General features: G+C 25.2%; 1 protein-coding gene across 1 annotated transcript in view; it reads right to left on the bottom strand.

Annotated features, from left to right (window-relative positions):
• Positions 1–13,418, bottom strand: part of LOC136985466 (cell adhesion molecule Dscam1-like) — a 112,306-nt gene that overhangs the window by 38,573 nt on the left and 60,315 nt on the right. Inside the window, exons 8-13 of the mRNA XM_067282755.1 lie at positions 3,983–4,144; positions 3,614–3,901; positions 2,627–2,746; positions 1,578–1,754; positions 1,358–1,505; positions 681–829 (exon numbers count right to left, since the gene is read on the bottom strand). Coding sequence (XP_067138856.1) covers positions 681–829; positions 1,358–1,505; positions 1,578–1,754; positions 2,627–2,746; positions 3,614–3,901; positions 3,983–4,144 — 1,044 coding nt within the window. The remainder of the gene's footprint in view (positions 1–680; positions 830–1,357; positions 1,506–1,577; positions 1,755–2,626; positions 2,747–3,613; positions 3,902–3,982; positions 4,145–13,418) is intronic.

The following is a 13,418-nucleotide window of genomic DNA, read 5'->3' as shown; positions in this document are numbered from 1 at the left end:
GCTCGAAGGGCAGAAAGAACCACAAGTGATATATGCAGTAAAACCTGTCTAAACCGGACTCGTACGGTATCGAATGTTCTTTCCGGTTTCTCAGAATTCCGTTTTGAACAGGTTTTTTTTTAACACAAAAAATCGCTGTGTTCTTAAGAATTTCTCACATTTAGGCAGGTTTCTGTTTTATTAAGGTTAGGTTCTACTGTATATTAATTCTATGATTAAAATCATCCGCGATTATTATTATTATGACAATGAAACGGTATGTTAAGACAGTTTATTTTTTTTATTTTTTCAGGCATTCGACTATAATAAAATCAGTATTGCTAATAAGAATAAATATTAACTTACTGATTAGCATTATAACAAAAGTTATTCCATCACATTTTCTTTAAGTAAAATTTTACTTAACATATTTTCGCTGTTTAAATGGGATAGATAAAAGTTAATTCAAACCTAAGCAAGGTATTACTAGGATTACAAGTCACCTCTTTTATAATATAATCAGATTAACTTTAGTTAATATGAAACATTAATTACTTCTTACCTTATTTAAATAAAATGTCGTAATTAAAGATTTCTTTTAATTGAAAAGATTAAAAGTTTAATTTATACATTTAAAATGTTTACTGTATTTTTACGCATTGCTAATAAAATAAATGAGTAAATTACAATATTTTGATTACCTTCCACTAATACTTGTATCTTTAATTCATCTTTTCCGTAGGCATTAGCGGCGAGACACGAGTACACACCAGAATCTTTTCGATCAGCTCGATTAACTGTCAAAACCGACTGCAGCCCTTCTGTTGTAATGTTTTCCTTAATTATGTATCTAAGACGATAAAAATAAATGTTTTATACCCTACAAAATCATTTTTAAATTATAAATTACCATTCTAAAAACGTCTAATTTAAAACTTTTACCTTTAAAAATCATTTAATTGAATGAAAAAAGAAAAAAAATATATATATATATATATAATATATTTATGAATTCTTTAAATTTATAAAATGGCATTTCAATAATGTATTTTCGTAATCGATTTTATATGATAATTTTTCTTACATTCTTCTTAATCTTACTAGAGAAACGAACTGAATTTAAGCGGAAAAAATTCTTCATCTTATATATTATAAAATTTTTATTACATATACGTGGAAATTATTATTAATATATACGTTTAAAGAAGAGAAGTGAAGTTATATCAAAAATAATGTATAGGTTTTTGCAATATTTGACATGCTGGAAAGTTGAGATTAAAGCTACTGTTTCCTTTATAGCAATAGAAACTTACTATAAATTTCTATTGATTTGAAAGGTTTTGATCATAAAAATGCCGAATATCAAATAAATACACACCTAGTATCCACCGAAGATTTTATATAAACTTTATCTTTACGCCACTCGATATTAATGGGCCTTTCACCGTAGGCTTCCGCTTGTATGGTAAGTACACTTCCTTTAGGGACACGTTGGACTAAGAAATTCGTTTTAAAGTGAGCAGCGACTGCGTGGAAGATATAAACATTTCAAAAATTTATAAAACATGGAAGAAAATATATAATAAATGGATACAAACCATGAACGGATAATCGTACAACTGTACTGAGCTCGGCTCCAAAACCGTTAGTTATCTCGCATAGATATTGTCCAGAATCTTTAATTTCTACATTATTAATACTAAGTGAACCGTTTTCTAGTGTCTGTATATGATAGTTACTGATAATTGATTTGAAATTTCTTTTCGAAGTTTCATCTGTTAACAATTAATAATTCTCTTTTATTAACTTAATGCGTTGTAAAAAAATTAAATAATAAATATAAGAGAAAATAAAAATAATATATATTAATTAATATAAATATAAATATCAATACATATATATATTTATAAATCAGTTATTTAACTCGAATTTTTTAATTCAGTTTATGACTAGAAGATGGCGCTAAAATAGCAAAAATTGTTTAAAAATGAGAATTATTTTAAAAAATTTTTAAAGTGTTTTGATTTTAAAAATGTATTTAAATATTTGGTAAAGGTGTTAAAAGTTTAAATGAAACTTTAACAAAATTTATTACGAAGCGAAAGAGCTTATACGGTGTCTTGTTAATTCTGCTTCGGAGACTGAATATTTACAAGTAATAAAGTGATATGAGAAATTTAAAATTCAGAACAGAATTAACATCACTGGCGTAAGACAGAATTAGTTGCGTGCATTTGATTTGACTTAAATATTATAAAAGTGGATATACAAGGCAATATTAGATCGATACAGCTCACTTGCGACTGATTCATTAGTGACACTTTAGTCAAACATCGTCGTTGGCATAGAAATGATTGCTATTAGATATGCTAATTTGCATCGAGTGCGAATAAAACTCGAAGAACTAATATCGGAAGCAAGCAATCGTTTTATACAATACTAAACAATATAGCGAAAAATCTATAATACTTATAATAAATAACCTTAATTTTCTAATCAGATAAATTAATTATGCAATTTCTACGTATAAAATTTGTGATGTGAGTAACTTATAAAAATACTTCAGAACATTGTAAATAATTTATATAATTAAATAGTTCATTTTAATACCTAATTACTAAACTGCGAATAAATATAATTAGTATACCTATAGCTTTTTTCCATCTTATCAAAGGTGGGGGATATCCTTCGGCTTGACAGTCGAAAATTACCAGATCTCCCACTACTACAGACATATCTGTGGGTTCTATTTTCCAACGAGGCGGTACTGAAAATGAAAAATATATTATATGTTAAATTTATAAACTTGCATTAAAAAATCTGCTAAATGTCATAAAGCAACATATTAAAATTTTTATTTGTTAAATTAATATACAGTATAAAATAAATTTTTTCTAGTTACTCTAGTTATGAATTTTCTCGTTAAGTTTATTATAGAAATATTGATATTTTCTTTACTATTTTTATAGCTGTAAATGTCTGGAATCTGAAATAACTTATATTTTCTATGCTGTATATTCGTACACACTATATAAAAAGTTCTGTTTTATCACAAATATTGATTCGTTTTTAACTTTTATCGCGTAGACCTTCTTGCAAAACATCCGACCATCCTAATAAAATTAATGCTACTTACTATTTGATGCTCATAATTTAAAAGTATTTCGAGGTATTTTAAAATCTCTTTATTGTCGAGAATTTCCATAAAAAAGATAACTTAGATAACCTTAAAAAATTGCTTCATTTCATTCTCTAAAGGCTACTTTGATGTTTTATTTTCTGGACACGCAGATTTGTGCATTTTAAAAACATATTTTCTGCTATTTTTAAATTATTTGTTTAAAAATTTCATAATATTTTGCTGTATAAAAAAGAGAAATATTCGTCCATTCGTAACGATTTCGATTTGAATTTTTTTCAATTAGAAAATTGGAGATAAATATAGAAATAGGTAACGAGATATAAAGCAATATATGATTTTAACAGACGATATAATTTAATAAATTGCTAACTGTGAAGCAAAAATACAATAAAATAAATGCACTTACTTATAAATAGCATTCATTGCTAATGTTTGCAGATATAAATCTAAAAGGATTACATTCGTGCCATAAACTACACAGGGACTACTAACCATTTACTACCATTGCGGCCGTATAATTAGTCGTTCCAGCCTCATTACTAGCAACACACGTATAGTTGCCATTATGAGATCTTCCCACACTATTAAAGACGAGAGAAGAACCAAAGTCTCGAAGAGACGATTCCTCGACATTCAAAGACTCTCTGTTTAATGGAAACTCATCCTTCAACCATCGGATAGTTATTGGTGGATCGCCTGTCAGAACGTTGCATGTTGCAATAACTCTCATTCCTTCAGCCAGAACGTTAGGAAAACTAAAGGAATTTATGACCGGTTTTTCTAAATATGAAAGAAGAAAAAGTAATAACTTCCTGTTACGGTAATACGGAGAAATGTCGTGACATATTGCTGATTACTCACTTGTCACTCTAATGATTAAGTCGGCTCTGGTCTCTTCTCCCTTTTTATTGTTAGCCAAGCAGGTATATGTACCTTCATCAGTCTCTCTAGCGATATCATTAAGAATTAAAGTCCCATTAGAAAAGACTTGTTGTCTTTCGTTTAAAGGCAGTTCTCTTCCGTCTACAGAAACAATCATGTTAACATTAAATCTTAATATAACGCATTACTTAAAATAATTTAATGACATTATATAAAATCCTATAAAATCAATTTTGATTTAATTATAATTCTATACATTTAGCCATTACCAATTGAGATAAAAGGTTTAGTTTTGATCAAATTCAGGAATACAGTAATAACTTTAGTGATATTTTTCTTTCTTTCGATAGGTGGTTTTCTGGAAATTGCACTTTAGATAATTTCATAAACTGTTTTCTTCAATCAATGTAATAGTTTTTTTTTTCCTTCTTTATGTTTCGATCAAGAAATTGTGTTTGCACTTAATCTTAAAAATTATGTTTATAAATTCTAAATCATTAAAAAAATTTAAATTAAATATCAATTACTTAGTAAATTTATAAAGTTATTGTTTAATATAATATAATTATAAGGCATTTTACATTAATAATAAATTTTTAAGATAAATTTTTAAAGTTGATTACTATATGTTTAGCTATTATTATTATTATTATTATAATTTATATGAATTATAAAATGAATTTAATTCAAAATAATTACAATGGAGAGACAGCAGAAGGTGCAAAATACAATGAATGGATCGGAAAGAAACCGAAACAGTCTAACAAAAATTATTAATAATGATAGGTTTAGTATATAAAGATTATTTTACATTAATGATTGCGTATGTAATACATAATACATGTTTGTAATGATAATTTGTAAATTATCTTTACAATCATAAGCGCTATTGATATATTTATAATAAATATGACGTAAGCTAATATGCATCAATAACTTGGGTTAAGATTTATTCATTTTTTTACCTTTCTCAGATGCAGTTTTATTCAACCTTATTAGTGAGACCATTTCCTTTTTTTCCTCCATTCAACGAGTACCATTTTATACGATATAGATCATTCGTTAATATATCTGGTCCATCGTTCATTGTGAATTCCGTTCACATTTCCTTTCGATATCTAAATTTGTTGCGAATATTTTATACCAAGACCTACGAGCAATTATCACAAAATATAACAGTTAAACATTTATTCCTATTATAAAATTTATTGTTTTTGCGAATTCCCTTCTGCTATCTAAACTTCAATATTGAATAATTTGAGATTTGTAAATTATTAATAATTAAAAAAAGCTTTTATTTTTATAAATCCTGAAAAATACTTAAATATTTTCCCTTGGAAATTAAATTTATATTTGTTTTTTCGTTTTAAATTTAATTTTTTTTTAAATATTTACTTAATCTGTTAGCAAATTCTGTATTTTCAGTCAGTATTGATTGCCCAAATGTTTGGTTTTTATTAATATTTTAATTTTACTTCAATTTTTTTATGTATAGTTAATTCGGTTAGCATTTATTTTTGAGACATTTAACGTTTTTCAAGATCAATATAACGTCGTTTGCGAACTCTGGAAGACATATTTATTTTTAAATACAATTCTTACCGTTGCCATAAACAATTTAAGAGAGAATGAACTGTTCTTTGTCTTATTTCCACTGCTACTTTTTTTGTTTTGTTTTTTAAAGATATTCCTTAAAGAAATATTTCTTTTCATTATATATTTAAATTATTTTTATGTTTGAAAATAACATTTCTATAGTAATGACGATGTTTACTTTATGAAATTTGTGGTTATATTAAATGTGTAAATGAAAATTTTTCATTCTTTTTTCAATTTTTGGTTCTTTTTACAATAACAAATATTCTGTTCTTAGTTATAAGAAAACAAAGACATTTTTTATGATTAAGAACAGAAGATTTAAGTTTTCTTTTTTTATTAAATTATATACTGGAAATGTTGAAAGAATATTAAATTTAATATAAACTAGGGGTTTCTAATCTTGTTGCTGGTGACCCGCGAGAAGTCAATCAATTTAATCAATGAATCAATACATTACTAATGGTCTTTTGGGTGCCTTTGGACAAATTTTCATTACGTTTAATTATTAAAAATATAATAATACTAATGAATATGTTTGCATTTTAATAAAGTAAAACAAAAATTGGAATTTTTATTTACATTTAATTAAAAATATTCATCAGTCTATAGTTAATTTTTTCTTGTTTGTAATTTATTCGTATTTTGTATCTGTATAGAAAGGAAGTAGTGAATGAAATGTAATCGTGAAAAGGGTTGATAAGCATAAAAGAATGAGGAACCCTTTCGTAAGCATATGTCTTGCTAAATCCTGTCTTATCATACACAAGAGTCAATATTGAATTAAAAATTTGTTGGAAAAATAAGATAGTTATAATAATTAACAAAACTATGAAACTAAAACAAATTTATAAGCTGTGTGTTAATTATAGTATTGCATCAACACTATATACTAACCCGCTTTTCTCTCAGGGATTTGACTCATAAAATGACTTATTAGCTTAAGAATATCATTCATCAGTCTGGTTAAATTCCATATTTGTGCGATTATTAAATGATCATTTGCATTCAAATCCTCTTAAATCTACTTTCGTTCATCGCGCACAACTTAATTCCATTGTTTCCTTCAACTTACAAGTCAATGCTGTTTCTATCCCTTAGCAAGAATCTTCCTAACTGAAGCATAATTTTCGACAAGATACTTAAATTTAACACATGCATCAGTAATCTCGTTAAAATTCTTGCTATCAACTATAGCATGTTTCTGCAACATTCCAAGTTTAGTTATATTGAGTTAAATTCTTCTAAAGTTTTTGTCCATTTACTGGATGGTTTTGTTTTTGTTAAGGGTTCCTTTATATTGTTAGCTGAAGAAATGGTTTTATACATAAATCTAAGTTGGTTATATATATTCCATTTTATGAAATAAATAAATATTTTTTAGTATTCTAGAGTTTTTTAAAGTTTAAAAGTATTTTATCATGACAAATAGAGTCAACAAAAGAAGCTTTCTGAAAGTCAACTACGAATCACTCATAACGTTTCTTTCAATACTCGACTTATACTATTGTGGAAGTCGAATCGAAATTTTGCTATATCTGCAAATTTTAACATTTTCAAAGCATGCCGATATGTCTTTCAAAACATTTCTATTTCCTTTAAAAATTCTGCGGTTTTGGAAAAAAAAGTAAACAAATTAGTTGTTAGTTTGAAAGGTCTGGTTTATCATTTCTTTTCTGATATTAAGAGGATATTAAGAGTGCTTAGCGTAAATCACTGTTCTGGCTTTCTTCAAACGTTCCTATCACATATGACTTATTTGTCATCGTTTAGAATTGAAGTGATCTATAGCTTCGTATCGTTCTATCAACGAGCCATCTTTTTCTGAGGCTTTTAATGTTTTTCATTACTTTTACAACGTTCGCTGACTCTAAGAGTTTTATGGTTTCTGTTTTTACTCGTGTCTATTCTTTGATTCAATTAATCTGTATTATTTTATACAGCACTGAAGATAACGTTTCGTGTCTGAAATTTTAGCAATGGTATGGAATTATATATATATACACACTCTTTTTTCTTTTAGATACATTGTCACCATGATCGATTACTGATATAAGCGTATACTCTCTCTCCTGATATAAAAAAATGGCTATAATTTTACATTTTATTTCTTTATTCTTTTAATTTCCCACATATTTTAATAAACAAAAGATATTTAGACATTTAAAAATATATGTATGCATCCAATTTATGTGAAAGTAATGTTTGTTGGGTATTTCGATTCACAAGACTTCGACAGTTTCTTTACATATAAAGAATTTTGTGTCGAAACAAACTAATAGTTAATTTGTTAGAATAAAATCATCATTTTAAATTCTTCAATTGAAGATTGTTCTTTCTTTCTTTTTTTTATATTTTTCTTAAAAATAAATTGCATGCAAATCAGCATTGTCTTCCTACATTTTCAACTAGTTTCTTGCTTCTTTTGTTTCGGGAATGAAAAACCATGGTTTCCACTTCTAGTTGCTTTGATCGATCTTGCTATTGTAGTATTATCTTTTGTTTTTCGTTTAAAAATAGGACTCAAATTGAAATGTAATAGACTTTCTTGACCAAATATGAAAAAGTAAAGTCGCGATATTAAATAAGAGTTATTGGGTACAATTTTCTATTTTTTTTCTTTTTTTTTTATATGTTTATCATTAATGTAACCTCAAAAACATTGGAAAATATATAGTAAACTGTAAGAAAAAGTTCTAGTTTTAAACTGATTACGTTTCGTAGAGAAACAGTTCATTAACAGAGATTTAAAAAAAAACTAATTATTTTCTCTAGAGAAATTTGTAAAAAATGATGTTGTGCAGATATAAAAAGTATGAAATGTTCTTCGAAAAAACAAAAACGTGTGAGAATAGATTTATAACAAGACATTTGATCAAGATAAAAGGAGTATAGGTCTTGCATGATATCACTCAATCATTACTTGTCAGATGTGAAAGAATAAAATATGGAATTGTAAAGTTTGTAGAATTTCTAAGTTAAATGTAAAATGTAAACACGAGTAGGATATCATACTCAAAGATAAGGATGGATGAAACATTTCATCGATACTGACGAAACTATTATTCTTTCGGACAATATTGTGACGTATAAATTGCGTGTCTAGGCATTCTGTCTAGCTAACAGTAGTGTATATGACAAAGACGAAGATTTGAGACACTCTTCATGAGGTATTTCTATATTGTTGAAGATATGACAGAATCATCCGCTTCTCAAATATTTATATTGTTGTAAAAATATTTTTAGTTAAAAAGTAACCAAAGCGAATGTCGTGAATCATAATTCTTTGTTTATTTTTAATTTTTTAAAAAATAACTTACACAGTTTTGTACGTTTCTTATATAAAAATATTTACGATTTCTTTAACGATTTTACATTTATAATAATTAAACACTAGAAATTCTAATTTCAGTACGATTATCTTAATCTTAAATAATACTCTCTAAACAGAAGAAATAATATATAAATTAATACATACAATGTGTGTAATTCCTGTCTATTCTATTATTGTTATGAATATGTTAATACAACGGCATTTCATAGAATGATTTCGTAATGTGTTATCTACTTACATACACATGCATATATACATACACAATACATCTTTTATGTAAACATGAAGCATATAGTCAAAGTTTGATGACTGCAACATAAAAGTTTTATCAGTTAGGGATTAACATAATATTAATTCTCATCTGAAAATTCAGAACGTAAGAAAATATTATAAATCTCTTACTTATACTTTAGAAAATTGAATTTTCATGACTCTCATTCCAAATTACAGATTTTCGATTTCATTTCTTCTTAAAACGATTAGGAAAATAATAAAAATATAATATTTTAAGTTTTTTCCTTGATATTATCTTTTCTGTAAATAAGTAAAGAACCTATTGCTATGTAAATGTGTACTTTAATATACACTTTTAACTTCTCTAAACTTTTATTTGTTAATTTTTTTTTACTTTAGTTTTGATGATAGAGATTAAATAGTAATGTCTCTACCCTTTCGAATACTAATCTTTCGATAATAAACACGGTTATATGAAATTTTTACTTCTATTTTTCTTTCCTAAGCAATCGACCACAAACTGTAGTCATTTATTTACGTCCTTACGTCTTTCTATATTATCTTTATCCTTCGGGCCTTTTAAGATAAAAAAAGAAAAAACAGAACACAAGCTTAATACAAATAGATTTATTTTGAAATCCTCAATAAAAAATGAAAATTGATATAAACTTTTTAATAATACTCTACGGAATATAAACATTAATAAAATATATTACTATGTTATCTTTCAATATAATTAGATATATAAGAATGTAGAGGAAAAAACCTCTTAGTTAATTAAATATTATTAATTTTAACGACATATTTAAATGGTGGATTACACGAAGATTATCAAATCAGAATTACATTATGTATTTCATAAAAACTTTACATCGCTGCAACATCAATTATTAATTAATACATTAGAACGAAGTCTGCAATTAAGCAAAAAAGTTATCATTATTTTTTCAATAAAATAAATTTTTAAAGATTTTATAAATAATAAAGAACTATTTAATAAGTTATAAAGCTATAAATAAAATTTAATTCGTTAGTAATTATGATTTTTTACGATCGCTACCATATGTCTGTTTACTTATAATATATTTAGAAAATATAATATAAGAAATAAATTGCTTTTTTTAAATTTTATCTAAACATATGTGAAACATATATAATACTTTTAGTAAATTAAGAAAAGTCTTCAATATTTTAAGAATTATTTTAGGTTTTATAATAAAAATAACTTGAGCTACTATAAAATTTATTGTTTAAATGATTAAAAAGTATTTATATTCGGGTAGCGTACTGAATTATGATAAAACGTTAAGCACTTTTAAGTGATTGCAATTTAAAATTTTAAAAGATAATTAGCAAAAAAGTTAAATTTAACAGCAGTAACTAATCATAATCAGTAAAATAATAAAACAGAAAAAAGTGGCAGCTAATTCAAATCACATAACTGCTTCTTCTAGACATTAGAGAGAACAATAGCACTAGAAAACACCTGTTACTAACGAATAGTGTTTAAGTTAAAATTGTAGAAGTCTACTGAAGTGATTTATGTTCTGTGACTTTTTCCTGACAAGGTGCTATTTAAAAACATTTTGTGATACATGTATCAAGTGCTATTAAGAACATTCTCACTGTATCTATCAAAATACGGACACTTTGATTCTTTTTCTTATATATGTAAATTCTTTATTGTTAAAGCAGATCTAAATTGATTAAATATCCTCTTTGCTAAGCGGGAGATTAGTTAAAATTGCAAATTTAATTGTTATAAGTCAACTCTTTCGTTAAGTAATAGATAAATCGAAAAAGAAATTTTGAAACTATTCTTTCTATAATTCTTTCAAATAGTCGATAAAATAATTAACTAGTTACTAAATATTTTATTAAATTTTATAACAAAACAAAATTATAAACATCGCTTAATTCTAAAGAAATACACTTAATTTAAAATCTTTTTCGTGTAAATAGTTAATGGAAGCTATAAAAACAATTTTCGTGTAAATATAAAAAAACTAATGAATTATTTTTAGAATTATTATTTATTTATACATTTATAAAATTTTCATATAATATTGCATAATATGAGTTGAATAAAGAGATAAATCCTGTAAAAAAAATTCGTACATTTTAATAGAAAATGGCCAAATTGTTTTACAGCTAAGCAAATGATATTAATGCTATTTATGTGTTGAAGTTTTGTGCAATTTTAATGCAAATATTTCATCCAAAAAAAAAGAAAATTATCGCATAAAAGTTACAAAAATTTTATTGTATGAACAAGTGCATTATCCCACTAGTTTTTAAGATCCTGAAAAACAAATGAAAAAAAAAAAGAAAATAATGATGAGAGAATAAAGATAAGATTGGTTCATTTACCGAATGGATTAGACAATCAATATATAATAACATAAAACTAGGATATGTATATAAAACAGTTTTTTCTTCCATCAAACATTCTCAAATTTAGTTTCCATTATTAACTGTAATGAGGATCGAAGATAAATTTTACTGATAAAAGCAGAATTAATTCCTCCCATGGTACATTTTTAAATAAACATAAAACTGATCAAACTACTAATAGAAAATATAATCAACTGAAAATATATTTCTTCCAGAGATTATGTTAGAACAATATTTTTCAACAATAAATCTTATGGGAACTTAAAATTATAATGACTAGAAAAGTTTATATTCTAGACAAAAGCATTAAATACGCCAAAAGTTTTATAATAAATCTGTTCATTTATAGCAATTTTTCAGTCGCTTAAAAAACTACATCAAAGTTTTAAATAGAATTTGATCTTGTGCCAAATATCAACAAGTTAAATTTTTGCTGTTAAAATAAATAAAAACATAACCTTTTTTTAAGTCTTTTAAACAAAATTAAAGTCTTGTTGTTTTCTTTTTAATCTGGCTTCACTTTGAATTTTAAGTAAAATGTAAAAGAAGTTTTAAAATTCTAATGAAGTTGGTGGCATAAGTACTGTAAAATGAAGAGTAGAAATGGTCAATATCTCTTTAAAATTTATTTATTTTGTTCTGCTATATCTTACGATAATATTTTAGGATTTTTTAAAAAGTTTTTTTAGTAATTTTTAATATATTTTTAAATTCCATACTTTCAATACTGAGTAAGTTCGCGAAGGAACTGACGATGTTGGTTCGTTATTACAGAGCGGAATTATTTCTCCGAACCATCTAACATTAATTTAAAGGTTAAGATCTTTTAAAATTATTTCAGTAATTAAATTTTGACTGCAAATTTAAATAATTTCGTATTAATTTCACTAACTATCAATTTATTCCGTATAATAAACGATCATTTTTCGCTTCTTACTTCCCAAGAGTTTAGAATTTAACGAAGTCAATCTCATCAATAGTTTAACCTTCTTTGAATCACTTTCTCCTTTCCTTAAGTAGTTTCGCTTTCTAAAATTGCTTGAATACGCAGTCAATCAAATAGAAAATTTTGCATCATACATAAAAGGGTAATGAAATTATAATGGAGAATTCTATTTCGTTTTTTCTAAGATTATTTATCTTTGTAGATTTTATAATAATTATAATAATTTTTCTGGGTAGAAATTCCGAATACTATAAACAAAATTTCGTATTTGGCTGTGATATATTTACTTTATAACAGTTTAATTTATTGTTATATTTCTTACAATAATAATCTATATTAAATTATACAAATCACATTGATAAATAAAACTCTATATTTTTGAATATCGCTGATAGAATTCTAGTCTAGACTGTATCGAATTAATTCATTCATAATCATTAGAAAGTAATTAAGTATGCTATTTAAGTTGTTAATCGTTTTTGATACATGTCTTGTAAAGACGTGATACAAGGAGGATCCGGGATCGATTCCTCGTCAATTTCTGTTCTTTTGTAAAATCGATATTGTCAGCGATGTTTTCGACTAGTTGCAATATATTGTTGCGTTCAAAAAATATAATAAGAAAAGCAAAAAAATATATCATAGAAATGACGTGTAAATCAAGAATTTTTCAAAAAAGGACTCATTAATATAATTTAATTAATGTAATTAATAAATTTCGATATATGCCAATTGATAATCGTCAATAATGATAATTAATTGATATAAATTTTAACAAAAATTTACAAATTTTATATAAAATTTAAGTACTTAAAACTCCTAATACATTTCATTAATAAAAGTTAAATGACATATAATATTTTACATTAATTACAATTAAGAAAATTAAAATACATCGCGTTACTTTAATT

Source organism: Centruroides vittatus, unplaced genomic scaffold (genome assembly GCF_030686945.1).
Source record: "Centruroides vittatus isolate TY-2023 unplaced genomic scaffold, ASM3068694v2 contig_970, whole genome shotgun sequence".
In the NCBI taxonomy this organism is placed as follows: Eukaryota; Metazoa; Arthropoda; class Arachnida; order Scorpiones; family Buthidae; genus Centruroides; species Centruroides vittatus.
Note: the sequence above shows the minus strand (reverse complement) of the source record. Positions and strands in the feature narration are given on the sequence as shown.